Source organism: Hylobates moloch, unplaced genomic scaffold (assembly GCF_009828535.3).
Source record: "Hylobates moloch isolate HMO894 unplaced genomic scaffold, HMol_V3 SCAFFOLD_22, whole genome shotgun sequence".
Taxonomy (NCBI): domain Eukaryota; kingdom Metazoa; phylum Chordata; class Mammalia; order Primates; family Hylobatidae; genus Hylobates; species Hylobates moloch.
Genome location: NW_026652297.1, coordinates 3,705,853 through 3,721,995, shown reverse-complemented (window position 1 = coordinate 3,721,995; position 16,143 = coordinate 3,705,853). Strand labels below are relative to the sequence as shown.

General features: G+C 38.9%; 2 protein-coding genes and 1 pseudogene across 5 annotated transcripts in view; 2 read left to right on the top strand and 1 right to left on the bottom strand.

Annotated features, from left to right (window-relative positions):
• SENP1 (SUMO specific peptidase 1) overlaps positions 1-16,143 on the bottom strand; it is a 66,920-nt gene that overhangs the window by 32,703 nt on the left and 18,074 nt on the right. For all 4 annotated transcript variants that reach the window (XM_032143893.2, XM_058433682.1, XM_032143892.2 and 1 more), the window contains exons 6-8: positions 11,183-11,354; positions 2,569-2,672; positions 2,200-2,486 (exon numbers count right to left, since the gene is read on the bottom strand). In XM_032143893.2, the coding sequence (XP_031999784.1) occupies positions 2,200-2,486; positions 2,569-2,672; positions 11,183-11,354 (563 nt within the window). The remainder of the gene's footprint in view (positions 1-2,199; positions 2,487-2,568; positions 2,673-11,182; positions 11,355-16,143) is intronic.
• LOC116462206 (U6 spliceosomal RNA) lies at positions 8,943-9,042 on the top strand (annotated as a pseudogene).
• Positions 12,751-13,417, top strand: LOC116461898 (V-type proton ATPase subunit F). The gene has a single exon (XM_032143898.3). The coding sequence runs from the start codon at positions 12,953-12,955 to the stop codon at positions 13,310-13,312; it is 360 nt and encodes a 119-aa protein (XP_031999789.1). The 5' UTR covers positions 12,751-12,952; the 3' UTR covers positions 13,313-13,417.

Sequence of the window (16,143 nt, the reverse complement as noted above, 5' to 3'; positions counted from 1 at the left end):
AATATATTAAATGGAAAATTCCAGAAATAATTAGTAAATTTTAAATTGCATGCCATTCCAAGTAATGCGATAAAAATCTCTATCCAGCTCTATTTCAGGCATGAAATCATCCCTCTGTCCAGCATATCCATGTTGTATGCACCACCTGTCATTTAGCAGTCACCTCAGTCATCAGATTGACTGTCTCAGTACAGCAGTGCTTGTGTTCAGTAACCCTTATTTAATAATGTCCCCAAAAGGCAAAAGTAATGATGCTGGCAATTCAGGTATGCCAAAGAGAAGCTGTAAAAAGTGCTTCCCCAGCCTGGCCAACATGGTGAAACCCGTCTCTGCTAAGAATACAAAAATTAGCTGGGCATGATGGCTCACACCTGTAATCCCAGCTACTCAGGAGGCTGAGGCAGGAGAATCGCTTGAACCAGGACATGGAGGTTGCAGTGAACCAAGGTGGTCCCACTGTACTCCAGCCTGAGCGACAGAGTGACAGTCTAAAAAAAAAAAAAAAAAAACTACTTCCTTTAAGTGAAAAGGTGAAAGTTCTTGATTTAATAAGAAAAAAGTAACATTTTCATTACAGTATATTGTTATAATTTTTGTTATTAGTTATTATTGTTGATCTCTTCCTGCACCTAATTTATAATCATTGGTATATATGTATAGGAAAAAACATGATGTATATAGGGTATGGTATATATAGTACACTCTCCATGGTTTCAAGCATCCACTGGTAGGGGGTGGGTCTTGGAACATATCCTCCCCGCACAGATAAGGGGGAACTACTGTAGTTCATGATCTACAATGAGACTGAATTAGGTGAAAGGAAAGCAGTGGGGGAATGGAAGAGGGAAGGAAACTGTAAGAAGGAGGGAAGGGGGACAGGGAAGGAAATACCACCCCAGGAGGTATCTAAAAAGTACAAATTTTATCATTCTATTATGTATTTTCTCCATTGAATACTACTCAAAGGCAGGAATCATGTTCTAAAGTGCTATGATTAGAACCTCAGAGTATTTATTACATGGTACAAGGAAAGTAATTAAACAGTGCAATGTAGTATATTTGTTTCAACTTAGTTGCATCTAAGTATCTGCAACACAATGTATGTTTCTAAGGTTAAAGGAGTTTGGGTTTTTTAGCTTTTTTTCTTTTTCCTTTACAGTTCTCAGTATATCACCTCACAAAATATAACAAGAGTCTTCATGGATATGTGTAGCTATATAACGATGCTACCAAAAAGTTTAATCCTGAGTGAGAATTTTCATGAAGTGACAAGTAGATTAAAAAAAAAAAATCAACCTGAGAAAGGAGGGGAAAGACTAGTGCTCCACCTATCAAAAAATCCCTGATGTTTAACCATTTAACCTACAACTTGTTTTAAGTTACATACCTAAGTACATACCATAAATTGATACATATTACATACCTAAAGAAGGGGAAAATTAAGGAAACAACGAAACCTATCACAACAAAATCTTAATTAACTGGAATGCAAAGAGAGTGAATATTTCAGTTAGTTGAAAGTTAGGTAGAAAACTTTTTGTTTCCAATGCTGACAATCATTCTAAAACGCACAAACCTAAGCACTTAAGCTTCAATATTTATCTGATGTTTCAAAACTCCTACAACTTCAGAATTCTTACTTACCACTGTAAAGTCATAGAAACAGAGAAAGTGCTGAAGCAATTGGGCTGAGTATATATACTCTGACTCTAGCCTCTACTTAGAAAGTTAATTGTTTAAATAAAATGTATCAAATCATTTGTATCTTGAGGTAAGAAAAAAAGAATATCCTATTTGTGGGTTTAGTTTACTCATAGCATGGTTAACTGAATCATATGTATTTAAAGTATGTAAGTACATGTCTTACAAGTTCAATATCCCTTATCCAAAATGGTTGGGACCAGGAGTTTCAAATTTTGGATTTTTTGGACTTTTGAATATTTGCATTATATAATTTGAGCATCCCAAATCCAAACATCCAAAATCCCAAATGCTCCACTGAGCATTTCCTTAGAGTATCATGTTGGTATTCAAAAAGTTTCAGATTTTGGAACATTTCGGACTTCATATTTTCAGATTTGGTATGCTCAAACTGTATATGTTTATTTACATGTATATTACAATGTTGACTGTAATGAGCTAATGAACAGTTAATTGGCTATTAGGACTAAAAATGTAGTTATATGATACCATGTTTACCTTCAGATTGTGTATTTGAAGCTGCTAAGTTATCTGGCTGATGTGGAACAGAGTGGTGATGATGGGGTTGATGAAGAGTACCAGAATCTTTGGACCCAAATGCAACAACATCTGGGGTATAAGAAGATAGGGAATATACACTGTGGGACAGCTGTTCCTGGTTAGTTAAAATGCTGGCAGATCCAGATGATGAAGTATCAGAGCCAATGATCTGAGATGCACAAGAGTTTCCATTTTTAAACAGTGAGTCTTTCAAAGTATTTTTACTGGAACTAAGACATCGAGACCTAGCAAGAGAAGAATATTGTTTCAATATCAAATAATAAACTGTAGAATTAAATTCATCTGAAATATGCTTCTGTGACTTACAGGTGTAAAGGAAAATGTGTGGTGGGTTTGGCTATAGTAAACTGTTTTCCTGTGACCATCTGTAGCAGCTGTCTGTAAATCTCTCTTTCTTCTTCTTGAACTGTCTATAAGAAAAAAAAAACAACAGTTTAAACACATCCAATAAGGTAAGTATTTTTCAAACTAGCATGTAAACAGAATCCTAGCTCTGCCAAAACTCAGGCAGAATCCTTCAGATAATTAAGAATTATGGGCCCGACACAGTGGCTCATGCCTGTAATTCCAGCACTTTGGGAGGACAAGGGGGGAGGATCATTTGAGGATAGAAGTTAAAAACCAGCCCAGTCAACATACTGAGACCCCAACTCTACAAAAGAAAACTTAAAAAAAAGCAACTGGCTGTAGTGGCACATGCCTGTGGTCCCAGCTACTGGGGAGACTGAGGCAGGATAATCACTTGAACCTGGAAGGTGAAGGTTGCAGTGAGCCAAGATCGTGCCACTACACTCCAGCCTGGGGACAGAACAAGACTCCGTCTCAAAAAAAAAAAAAAAAAAAATTATCAAGTGTGTAAAAGACAGGTTGAGTAAATACCAGATAATATACTTGAAAAATTATGGAACATATATTTAAATAATAGTGCAGAGAAGCTATAGGCTATAAAACCAGAAAGCCAGCAGGTAATCACTTCTGAGTCAAAAAAGAGTCCCAGAAATAAAGGGCCTCTAGATTAGGATTCCAACAAATCCCTTGATTCCTGAAACCTGTTAGAAAAATCACAAGGAAGTAACCAGAAGTCAAAATCAGAGTGGAATATCTTGCCAACAGTTTCCTATTTTATTTAAGTGCAGGTACTTTCCAGAGACAATTTTCATCTCCAACATTATTTATTTTTCCTGTAAGCCCCAATACTACATTTAGGGAAAACCACATACTTCCTAACATTCATTGATGTGAACACCTACTATGCTCCGGTCACTAAAGATAATGAATGCATCGAATAAAATAAAGTTCCTGCCCTTGTGGAGATTATATTGCAGTGAAAGGAATTAAACAAAAAACCAGTCAGGTAGTATGCAGAAAATTAAAGGGTAAGAGAATGGAAAGTGATGGAAGGAGAGCAGCAGGAACAGGTAAGATTTCTCTAAAAAAAAGTGGTATTTCAGCAGAAACCTAAAGCCAAGGGAAGAAGTCAGTCCTAGAAATATATAAAAGAATATTCCAAATAGAGGAACAACACATGCAAAGCCCTGAGAGAGGAAGGTGCTTAATGCGTTCCAAAAATAGTAAGGTCCACGTGAATCAGAAGAATAGGAAGAAATGAGATCACCTGACACAGAACCAGATTATATAAGGACTTACAACTCTGGTAAAGCATCAGTTCTACACAGGTCCCCTGACTCAATGGGCTATGTTCACTAGCACTTAGTAATATGCCCTGGCAATTTATTTTTAATCTTATATACAGTTTAATACAACCACCAATCCTCATAAAAAAATTTTAAACATTATGTCAGTGTTAGCACCATCTTGTACTGTGATATTTCGATATATGCGGGGACTACAGGTGCCTGCCACCACGCCCAGCTAATTTTTTGTGTTTTTAGTAGGGACGGGGTTTCACCATGTTAGCCAGGATGGTCTCGATCTCCTGACCAGCCCAGGCTGGAGTGCAGGCACGCCATATCAGCTCACTGCAACCTCCACCTCCTGGGTTCAAGTGATTCTCCTGCCTCAGCCTCTGGACTAGCTGGGACTACAGGTGCATGCCACCACACCTGGCTAATTTTTTTTTTTAATTTTTAGTAGAGACAGGGTTTCACCATGTTGGCCAGGCTGGTCTCGAACTCTTAACCTCAAGTGCTCTGCCCACCTTGGCCTCCCAAAGTGCTGGGATTACAGGCATAAGCCACAGCACCCAATATGTATTTTTTTTTTTTTGAGATGGAGTCTCGCTCTGTCACCAGGCTGGAGTGCAGTAGCATAATCTTGGCTCACTGCAACTTCCACCTCCCTGGTTCAAGCAATTCTCCTGCCTCAGCCTCCCTAGTAGCTAGGACTATAGGTGTGCGCCACGACGCCCAGCCAATTTTTTTTTTATTTTTAGTAGAGATGGGGTTTCACCATGTTGGCCACAATGGTCTCGATCTCCTGACCTCGTGATCTGCCTGCCTCCGCCTCCCAAAGTGCTGGGCTGCCACGGCACCCAGCCACCAATTTGTAGTTTAACACTTGGTCTCCTTCCACCCTCCTGTCTTGTAGTCCCCAGTGTCTACTATTCCCATCTTTATGTCAATTTGTACCCAATGTTTAGCTCCCACTTATAAGTGAGAACATGCGGCATTTGGTTTTGTTTCTGCATCAGTTTGCCTAGGATAATGTCTTGCCTATGTTTTAACAGTTTTGTTTTCTTGGTATTGAGTTGAGCTCCTTATATATTTTGAATATCAACCCTTTATAGAATGGATGCAAATATTTTCTCCCAATCTGTAGGTTGTCTCTGCACACTGTTAATTGTTTCCTTTGCTTTGTAGTTTGATGTACTCCCATGTGCCTACTTTTGCTTTTGTTGCCAATGACTGCGTGCAAATCCAAAAAAGTCAGTGCCAAGACCATTGTTGTGTAGTTTTTCCTGTTTTCTTCTAGCAGTTTTAGAGTTTCTAGTCTTAAAGTCTTTATTCCATTTTTAGTTGATTTTTGCATATGGTATGAGATAAGGACCTAATTTCATTCTTCTACATATGGAAATATAATTTTCCCAACACCATTTAGTGAAGAGACTGTCCTTTCCCTTTGTGTAGTCCTGGCACCTTTGTCAAAAATCAGTCAGCTAGCTATATAATGGGTTCATTTTTTTTTCGTTATACTTTAAGTTCTAGGGTACATGTACACATGCAGGTTTGTTACATATGTATACATGGGCCATGTTGGTGTGCTGCACCCATTAACTCAACATTTACATTAGGTATATCTCCTAATGCTATCCCCTCCCCCCTCCCCCACCCCACAACAGGCATAACGGGTTCATTTCTAAGTTCTCTATTCTGTTTCATTGGCTGATGTCTATTTCCAATACCATGCTGTTTTAATTACTATAGCCTGGTAGTATAGTTTGAAATAAGCTAGTGTGGTAGCTTCTTTTTTGTTCCTTCTGCTCATAATTGCCTTGGCTATTCAGGGATTTACGTAGTTTCATATGAATTTTAGTATTTTTTTCTATGAAAAATAACACTGGAATTTTGATAGGGATTGCACTGAATCTGCAGATTGCTTTGAGTAGTATAGCCATTTAAACAATATTAATTCTTCCAATCCATGAACACAGAATAGCCTTCCATTTAATTGTATCTTCAATTTCTTTCAACGTTGTATGTTTTTCAGTATGTAGGTCTTCTACTTCCTTGGTTAAATTTGATTTTTTTTGGTAGCTATTGTAAAAATGAGATTGTTCTCTTGATTTCTTTTTTGCATAGTTCATTGTTAACAGTGCATAGAAATACTACTAATTTCTGTGTGTTGATTTTGTATCCTACAACTATACTGTATTCATTTAAGTTTTTTGGTGGAGTCTGTAGGGTTTTATATATATACACATATATATATATATACACACACACACATATATATACACACATATATACATATATATACACACACATATATACACACATATATATACACACACATATATATACACTGTATTCATTTAATAGTTTGAACATTTTTTTGGTGGAGTCTATCGGGTTTTCTATACATAAGATCATGTTGTCAGCAAAAGTGACAATCTTATTTCTTCCTTTCCCAAAGGAACACATGTAACTTTTTTGGCTTTGCCAAAATGAAAGTTACCTAAAACTTTAAACAAAATTCTTTTTTGGACCATCCGGTACTATCAGTAAAAGAAAACATCTTTCTCTGTAAATTACTTGTTAAACTGTTTTTGTTGTTGTTGTTGTTAAGCACAGTGGCTCACACCTATAATCCCAACTCTTTGGGAAGCCAAGGCAGAGGATCACTTGAGCCCAGGAGTTTGAGACCAGCCTGGGCAACAAAGTGAGACCCTGTCTCTACACAAAAAATTTTTAAAAATTAGCTGCATATTAGCATGTGCCTGTAGTTGCAGCTACTCAGAAGGAAAAAGAGGGAGAACCACTTGAGCCAGGAAGTTGAGGCGGCAGTGAGCTGTGATTGCGCCACTGCATTCCAGCCTGGGTGACACACTGAGACTCTATTTCATAAAATCAAAAAAAAAAAAAATTAAAATTAAAAAAAGCCCTAACTGTTCTTTACTGAATAAGAAAATTAGGGGCTGGGCGCGGTGGCTCAAGCCTGTAATACCAGCACTTTGGGAGGCTGAGGCGGGTGGATCATGAAGTCAGTAGATCGAGACCATCCTGGCTAACACGGTGAAACTCCATCTCTACTAAAAATACAAAAAATTAGCCATGTGTGGTGGTGCCCGCCTGTAGTCCCAGCTACTCAGGAGGCTGACGCAGGAGAATCGCTTGAACCCAGTAGGCAGAGGTTGCAGTGAGCCGAGATCACACCACTGCACTCCAGCTTGGGCAAGAGAGCAAGACTCCGTCGCAAATAAAAAAAGAAAACTAGGATCTTAAGAGTAAAGGAAGCAATAATTGCATAGCATGATAAAGTTAAAGAAGCTAGCTAATGTTACATTTTAAAACCTGAAAAAACACTAAGACGAGTGTTTCGAAGTATAAAAATAATTAATTAAGGTGCTGAATTATATTTTTTTAAAGGGACAGAGTCCTGCAGTTAGGTGATGCTTCTATAAAAGGCTCCATCATAAAAGAACTGTAAAATTATAAAACTTTAATAGAGAGCACAAAATAATTTTTAGGACATTAGTAAACTGTTTTTTTATAAATTACCCCAATAACTTTATAAATAATACTCCTAATTTTCATTTTGTTTAAAGTAATAACTGTATACCATATAAAATATGCAAAGTGCAAATTTCAATAATTTTGAGTCTCAAATGCTTGACTTATGACAAAACTGTAAAGCATTTCTAAGAAAAGTATAAAACCATCACTGTCACCTATTACAACAGTCCAGTATCTTAAAACGTTGCTCAATAATTTGCAAAGAAGCATGTCTAGAAGCAACATGTAACTGAAAAGAAACTACTTGTGTTTTTGCCATTTTACATTTTCATTGTCACAAGTATTTTCTCTTTTCCAAACAGAACTTTATATCCTTTATAACAGCACTAACAGAAATTTCTGTAATAACAGAAAGGTTCTATATTTGCCCAGTCCAATATGGTAGCCACTAGCCACATGTGGCTAATGAATACTTAAAATGTGGCTAGTGTCACTGAGTAACTAAATTTTAAATCTGAATTTGAATTAATTTAAACAGTGCTTGTGGCTAGTGGTTACCCTACTGAATAGCACAGCTTTTTGATGTTGCCTCTTGAGTCGGCCATTCTGCACAGCCACTCCTTGTGTATTTCTAAATTCTTCTTCACATGTTCTCTTCAAACCTCTGTTGTGAGACTGAGCAGTGCAGTGGTGACATCACCCTAATTGTTAATTTTGTAGAAGACTTCTTATTCCTGAAGTTGATGGACAAATCAGGCATTAAGGTTAATACATCTTCCTTTAACATAACCAAATGTACCTCTGCTGAGGATCCCAATGTTTCATGGAAAGTGACTTTTCATCCAGTTTGTAAGTTCCCATCAATAAATTTAGTCCCAGGGTTAAAAAGTATTATATCTGAATTATTTGTAATATCCAAAAATAAACATCTAAATAAATTTGTTGAAAGTTTGAAAATAAAGTTTGGCCCAATATTTTGTAGTATTCATGTTATATGGCTTATTCTGTAAGCCATATAGTAGTACAGATGGTTTGACCTTCATACTAGAATATAGAACTAAAAACAGGCAAAATTTCCTGCATCGCTCGTTTCATAGAATAGATTGTTAGCATCTTCTTTGCACTACAGGAGGAAGGAGAACTCCACCTTCATGTTCTCCACCGACCCAACCTGTGGCCTGGAGGGCTGTTTGGAAGGGTAAAATTGCCTAAGCAACCCCTAGTCCTCAGGCTGGCAGAGGAGGCAAAAGAAGGAAGGCTGAGTGGTCCACAGAGCTGGTGGGTGAATGGCAAACTGACAATGAACACACAATTGAAGGATGCTGGTGAGCCTGAGCGACAGAAACATGGGGCAGGGGAGGGTTAGGAGCCCTGTACCCAGCTGTCATGCTGCTGCTGTCTCCTCCACAGAGTCTCTCTGTACCCCTTAGGCTGTCTAGAATCCAGCATAATCATAAACCCCACAACTCCAGTAATTATTTATGCATAAAATAATTTAAATACAATATAAAATTCAATAGCTAAAAGGTATAATGAAAAATACATCTTGGGCTCACTTTAGGAGCACATATACTAAGACTGGAACCATATAGAGAAGATTAGCATGGCCCCTGTACAAGGATGACATGAAAATTTGTGTAATATTTTTAAAAAATCTCCTTTTCATCATTATTGTCCAGCTTTATCACCAAAGGCAAATGTTGCCAGTTTTTTGTCTATCCCTTGCCCTGCTAAATGACTTACTAGTTCTGCCACTCTCTACTTGAATGTTGTTTTTTTTTTTTTTTTTTTTTGAGACAGTGTCTTGCTCTGTCACCCAGGCTGCAGTACAGTGGCACAATCACAGCTGACCATAGCCTTGAAATCCCGGGCTCAAACGATCTTCCTGCTTTAGCCTCCTGAGTAGGTGGAACTACAGCCACCTGCCACCAGGCCCAGCTAATTTTTATTTGTAGAGACAGGATCTCACTATGCTGCCTAGGCTGGTCTCAAACTCCTGGCCTCAAGCAATCCTCCTGCCTTGGCTTCCCAAAGTGCTGGGATTATAGGCATGAGCCACCATGCCCAGCCAAATGTTTTAGATTCAATACAAACTTTTTTTTTTTTTTTGAGACGGCTTCTTGCTCTGTCACCCAGGTTGGAGTGCAGTGGCGCGATCTCGGTTCACTGCAAGCTCCGCCTCCTGGGTTCATGCCATTCTCCTGCCTCAGCCTCCCAAGTAGCTGGGACTTACAGGCACCTGCCACCATGCCCGGCTAATTTTTTGTATTTTTAGTAGAGACAGAGTTTCACCATATTAGCCAGGATGGTCTTCATCTCCTGATCTCGTGATCCACCCGTCTCGGCCTCCCAAAGTGCTGGGATTACAGGCGTGAACCACCACGCCCAGCCTCAATACAAACTTTAAACCAAAAATATGCATAGCATTTTTACTAACCATATCACAAATAATCAAGTTTTGCCACCTAAGAGATCACTGATTACCAAATTATGTAATTATTTAGCAGGTAATGCTGTATTCTTGACTCCATGCTCAGTAAGCTTCATTGGGCAGGAACCATATTGCTGTGCTGCATAACAGAAAGCATACTTGACCAAACTTCTTCAGAAGTTCTGGGTTCTGCCATTTACTAGCCATGTGACCTATGACTCTTATTTTCCTAATGTGTAAAACATGACTATTACCTCATCTCTACCTATTTTACTGAGTTAAAAGGATTAAAAACAATAATACACGTGGAAAGTACACTGGAAGGTCTAATGCTATTTAAATGTAAGGTAATTATTATTCATTTGTATCTCCAAGCAACCACAGCAATTAGACGTACATTAAATATGTAATCTAACAGATATGTACACACATCCTATCATGCAAATTATATGCTATATTATATTCACGAAATTGACTTTTTCTTTTAGGTTTACTGAATGAATATAACAACCCAAGTGTCAACAGAACATCTTTCTTTTCAGGAGTCTGTAACTTCAAAAAAGGCCTTACTCATAATGAAAGGATGTAAATTGTTTAACTAGCTTGATTTTTCTCTTATATTGAAGAAAAATTGTTCCTGGTAAGAAGAACAGGTATCTCATCAAATTAAGAAAACAATTTTTTTTTTTGAGTTGGGTCTCACTCTGATGCCCAGGCTGGAGTGCAGCGACACAAAGCAAGTCGAGTGCAGCCTCGACCTCCTGGGCTCAAGCAATCCTCCCACCTCAGCCTTGCCAGTAGCTAGGAGTACAGGCATGAGCCACCAAGTCCGTCTAATTTTTATATTTTTTGTAGAGACAGGGTTTCTCCATGTTGCCCAGGCTGGTCTCGAACTCCTGGGCTCAAGTGATCCACCTGTCTTGGCCTCCCACTGTGCTGGGATCACAGGCATGAGCCTCCTCACCTGGACTGAAATAAAATTTTATCAAAAACTGCGGAGGAAGACTAACAATTTTTCCACAGGAGACAAGGGTTTAGGAAGGGTCTAGCAAAGATCAAAGAGAGATAGTTTGATGTATGAGAAACCATTCAGGCAACACTAAAGATTAAGTCAAGTCAGCTGTCCAGTGGGCACAGAAGATATAATAATAAGACAAATAATGAAGTCCTGCTAAAACATCTCGTTAATCTCTTTAGAACAGATGATAACACTCAAAAAGGGTAATTCAGACAGAAAAAGCACAGGAAGGATAAAATAGAATGGTTCTTAAAACAACTCATTATTAATAGGGAGCAAATGGCTCAATGTAGGGAAAGATCCTAACTTTTAGTAGCTTTTGTCACAGGTTTTCCTTACCTCTTCTGCTGTACTAACATGTCGCCTCTGAGTTTTCTTGGGGCTCAAAAGACTTCGACGACATGAACCACTCCAAGATGGACTTGGAACAGGTTTAATAGGAAAAGATTTTTCATATGCAGATACATGGCAGTGATGGTTTGACTTTCCCACAAAAATGTTTGATAATCCACTAAAAAAAAGAGTTCGTAAGAAACATAAGAACAGATAATAAGTAAAATAAATCCAATCTATTTATTATTTTCACTTTCAAAATACAAAACCAATCAAACAAAACAGGTAAAATAATAGGTGGTACCATTTGAAGGAACGATACAATAAATGAATAAATGATATATAAGGATGCTGCATCAGGTTCTGCCACTTAAAAGATCTTACATTGTCAAAACACAAAATCATCAAACACTTAAAACTGTATTTTTAGATCCACAATCTAGAATTTATTTTGGTCAGAAACCATATAGTTTTGTGGTATGACAAAGCATGACAGATTAGATGTCTTCAAAAAACTTGGGTTCCAGGTATGCTAACAACATATACTTTTTTTTTTTTTTTTTTTGAGACGGAGTCTTGCTCTGTCGCCCAGGCTGGAGTGCAGTGGCGCAATCTCGGCTCACTGCAAGCTCCGCCTCCCGGGTTCACGCCATTCTCCTGCCTCAGCCTCTCCGAGTAGCTGGGACTACAGGCGCCCACCACCACGCCCGGCTAATTTTTTTGTATTTTTAGTAGAGACGGGGTTTCACCGTGGTCTCGATCTCCTGACCTCATGATCCGCCCGCCTCGGCCTCCCAAAGTGCTGGGATTACAAGCGTGAGCCACCGCGCCCGGCAACACATACATTTTCCATTATTCCCTGTACCCCTTATACCCAGCCTGTTGGAGGAAACTAAGATTAAATATGTAAAAATGCATAAAGGCTGAAGCCTCTCAACTAAGCTTTTAAACTGAATTTTTAAATTTCCTTAAAGCCCAACAGAGGGCTCCCATCCTTCATTAAAAACAACAATTAGGCTGCGTCATTAAATTCTCCTTCTGGCCTATTTACTTCCTCTGAAGAATTTTTTGTCTCTTTGTACTATCTAATGGGAAAAATTGGCAAATTGGCATGAAGAATATTGTGAACTCAAAAACCCCGTCTTATATCTAAGGCTTACTAATTTTGAGTTTTTTTTTTTGAGATGGAATCTTGCTCTGTCACTCAGACTGGAGGGCAGTGGCACGACCTTGGCCCACAGCAACCTCCACCTCCCAGGTTCAAGTGATTCTCCCACCTCAGCCTCCCGAGTAGCTGGGATTACAGGCACCCGCCGCCACACCCAGCTGATTTTTGTATTTTTGTAGAGACGGGGTTTCACCATGTTGGCTAGGCTGATCTTGAACTCCTGACCTCAGGTGATCCGCCCGCCTCAGCCTCCCAAAGTGCTGGGATTACACATGTGAACCACAGCACCCAGCCAATTTTGAGTTTTTTCTATGTGCTCTTTCTCATTTATCATTACCTGGAAAGTTTGAGGTACTTATTCTTAGCATAATAAATGTTCTTTTTTCTTCAAGACTCAGACTAGAGAAACACAGCTGAATATTCTAAATTCAATGAAATCAACTCTTTAAAATCATTACATGTGGTCTGAATCCAAATCAGACAAGATCTAAAGAAAATCAAAAAGTGCATAATTATCTTTAAGTCTTCTTGGGTTTGTACGTGTGTTAAGAATGGGGAAATGAGAGTGGCTTCTGGTGCTCTGGGGTGAGCTATGCCCGGCTGCAGGGATGGCGGGGAGAAGGAAGCTCATCGCAGTGATCAGAGACGAGGACACGGTGACTGGTTTCCTGCTGGGTGGCATAGGGGAGCTTAACAAGAACTGCCACCCCTATTTCCTGGTGGTGGAGAAGGATATGACCATCAATGAAATCGAAGACACTTTCCGGCAATTTCTAAACCGGGATGACATTGGCATCATCCTCATCAACCAGTACATCGCAGGGATGGTGCAGCATGCCCTGGACACCCACCAGCACTCTATCCCTACAATCCTGGAGATCCCCTCCAAGAAGCACCCATATGAGGCCGCCAAGGACTCCATCCTGCGCAGGGCCAGGGGCATGTTCACTGCCAAAGACCTGTGCTAGGGTCTTCGTGTGAGGACTCCTCACAGCCCTCAGCCATTCCCTCATTTCCAGCCCTCTCCCCAGGCTTGCCATCAGCCTTCTTTACATTTTGAGCCTCTAATTTCCAAGTCCCTGCCCCTTCCCACTCCATTAAGAGGCTAGGTGAGGCGCTTCTAGGTTGCTGGGGCTCTGCTGTTAAAATCAAGGCTGGTTAAGGAACACGAAGCCTGACCATCTCTCTCCACTACCTCTTCCCTGTGCTGTTACACAGTGTCATTGTTGATGTTAAATTAAAGTCATATTCTTGCTTCTCTCCAAAAGAAAAAGAATGGGGAAATGAGCAAGGACTTAGAATTTTAGGAAGAGGCTTATTTTCTTAGGATGAGTGGATGCAGCTAGGAAAAGATGGCAAGGGCAGTGTAATTGTTTGGTAAAGACATAATGGATTCTCCACAATGTCTTTTGTTTTTTTTTTTTTTTTTTTGGAGACAGAGTCTGGCTCTGTCCCCCAGGCTGGAGTGCAGTGGCACCATCTCGGCTCACTGCAAGCTCCGCCTCCCGGGTTCACGCCATTCTCCTGCCTCAGCCTCCCAAGTAGCTGGGACTACAGGCGCCCGCCGCTAATTTTTTTGTATTTTTAGTAGAGGCAGGGTTTCACTATGTTGGCCAGGATGGTCTCGAACTCCTGACGTCGTGATCCGCCCACCTTGGCCTCCCAAAGTGCTAGGATTACAGGCTTGAGCCACCGCGCCCGGCCCACAATGTCTTTTGTATTTGTGTTTCCCAGAGTATGTGTGAGCCTATGCATGCATGTTTTTTTAACATAAAAGATTACTCTTCTAAAGAAACAGTACAAGGGCATCCTGCAATGCCAGAAAGCAAGGGTGTTACCCAAAATTCATGAGCTAAGGTCAAACAGACAGAGAAGCAAGCTCAAGGGGCTTCTACTAGCCAAATTTCTGAGAATGTGACCATTAAAAGTATAACAATTATAGTGGATTGCAAAATACTGAATCCATAATGACACTAAAAAAGGAACAGACAAATTCATTTGAAACATATGAAGTGTCTATTTTACAAAAACCTTGCTTTGAAAACTGGTAATGAAAAAGAAAAATCTAATCACATGTTGGGCCTTTCCATAGGAAACACATTTCAGGGAATCTAACAGCCCCAGCTAAGGACAAATGCAATCAGAATGCCAATTAAGAAGTGTAGAAGTGATAAAATTAGAAGAATATTATTTCATTAACTCTAATAAAACTATTATCAGGTATTATCAAATTATATTAATTATTAGGTGATGGCTGATATGAAACTCATCATTCATATAATGCCAAAGTAACATTATTTAGATTACATTCAAGTCACAGGGGAAAAACCTAACTGTACAATTAACCACCAGATTGTCAGTTCCTCAGTCCAGAGGTCAAGTCTGGCACCATGAATAAGAGGAGAACCAAAACAAGATACTGTTTGTTTTTCAAATGTGATAAATGCAGCACACCTTTTAGTCACATCAAAAACCTAGCTTATAAAAAATACAGGTGATTTTTTGACAAAATAATGATGCCATGAGGAAGCAACCTGTCAAATCCAAAAAGTAGAACATTATACAGAAAATTCATGTCATTTAAAAAAAGGAGGCTGAGGCTGGGCATGGTGGCTAATGCCTATAATCACAGGAAGGGATTGGGAGGCCAAAGAAGGCAGATCGCAAGGTCAGGAGTTCGAGACTAGCCTTGCTAATATGGCAAAATGCTGTCTCTACTAAAAAATACAAAAATTAGCTGGACATGGTGGCGGGCACCTATAGTCCCAGCTACTCGGGAGGCTGAGGCAGGAGAATTGCTTGAACCTGGGAGGCGGAGGTTGCAGTGAGCCGAGATCACACCACTGCATTCCAGCCTGGCCAACAGAGCGAGACTCCAGCTCAAAAAAAAAAAAAAGAGGCTGTTCTAGTTATAAGAGACAAAGCCAATAACTTCCAGATGCAAAACCAAACTAACTGTAAAAGATACTTTTGGATCAACTGAGAAAATTTAAATATGACTTAGGGTATAAAATAAAATTTACAAAAGAATATGTATACTATGAACTCATTTTGGAAAAAAAGTAGAGAAAAGTAAGTAGAAGGATATGTACTAAGATATTACAGAGTTGATCTTAGGCTGGTGGCAATGTAATGTTTTTATTTTTTATTTTTCTTAACTATATTTTCTAAATTTTCCCAAAGTATTTGTACTACTTCTGTAATAACATTTTTTAAAAATAACAGTATGGATTTACTGCATTAAAAAAGCCACCTGCTAAATGATGCATATAGAAAATCTTTAATGAAGACAAAGTAATATCATACATTTAATAGTATACATAACATATATATCATACTATACATGAGTAAGAAAGAGTAAGAGAGAAATAGGTATAGGAAAAGGTTTGGAAAGAAACACACCAAGGAAAAGGGATTGGGATTGTGGGTAGCAGTCAAGGGATCTTCAGCTTTGTTGGTAATGTGTTGATTTCTACAATGTGAGTGTATGAGTGACTTACAGTAGAATTTTTTAAAAGTTAAGTGAGGAACATGATCCCAGGGAGTATTGACACGTTCCTGGAGTCCACGTGTATAAAATAATGAAAGCCATCTTGTTGGCTCTATCAACACCACAAAGCTCAAACTTGACTAAACAGTATATTAAATAATCCCACATTCCTAAAATACACCAGGGCAGAATTTAAGTAGTCATAAATACTATTTTAAAAAAGAAATATTTACTAATATAATAAATACTATAATAAATAATAATATAATAAAATATGAGGGAAAAGTTTCTAAGCCAGATTTCATCTGC

Excerpts from the sequence above, each read along its gene's own strand:
- LOC116461898 (XM_032143898.3), top strand. The coding sequence starts at position 12,953 with ATGGCGGGGAGAAGGAAGCTCATCGCAGTGATCAGAGACGAGGACACG.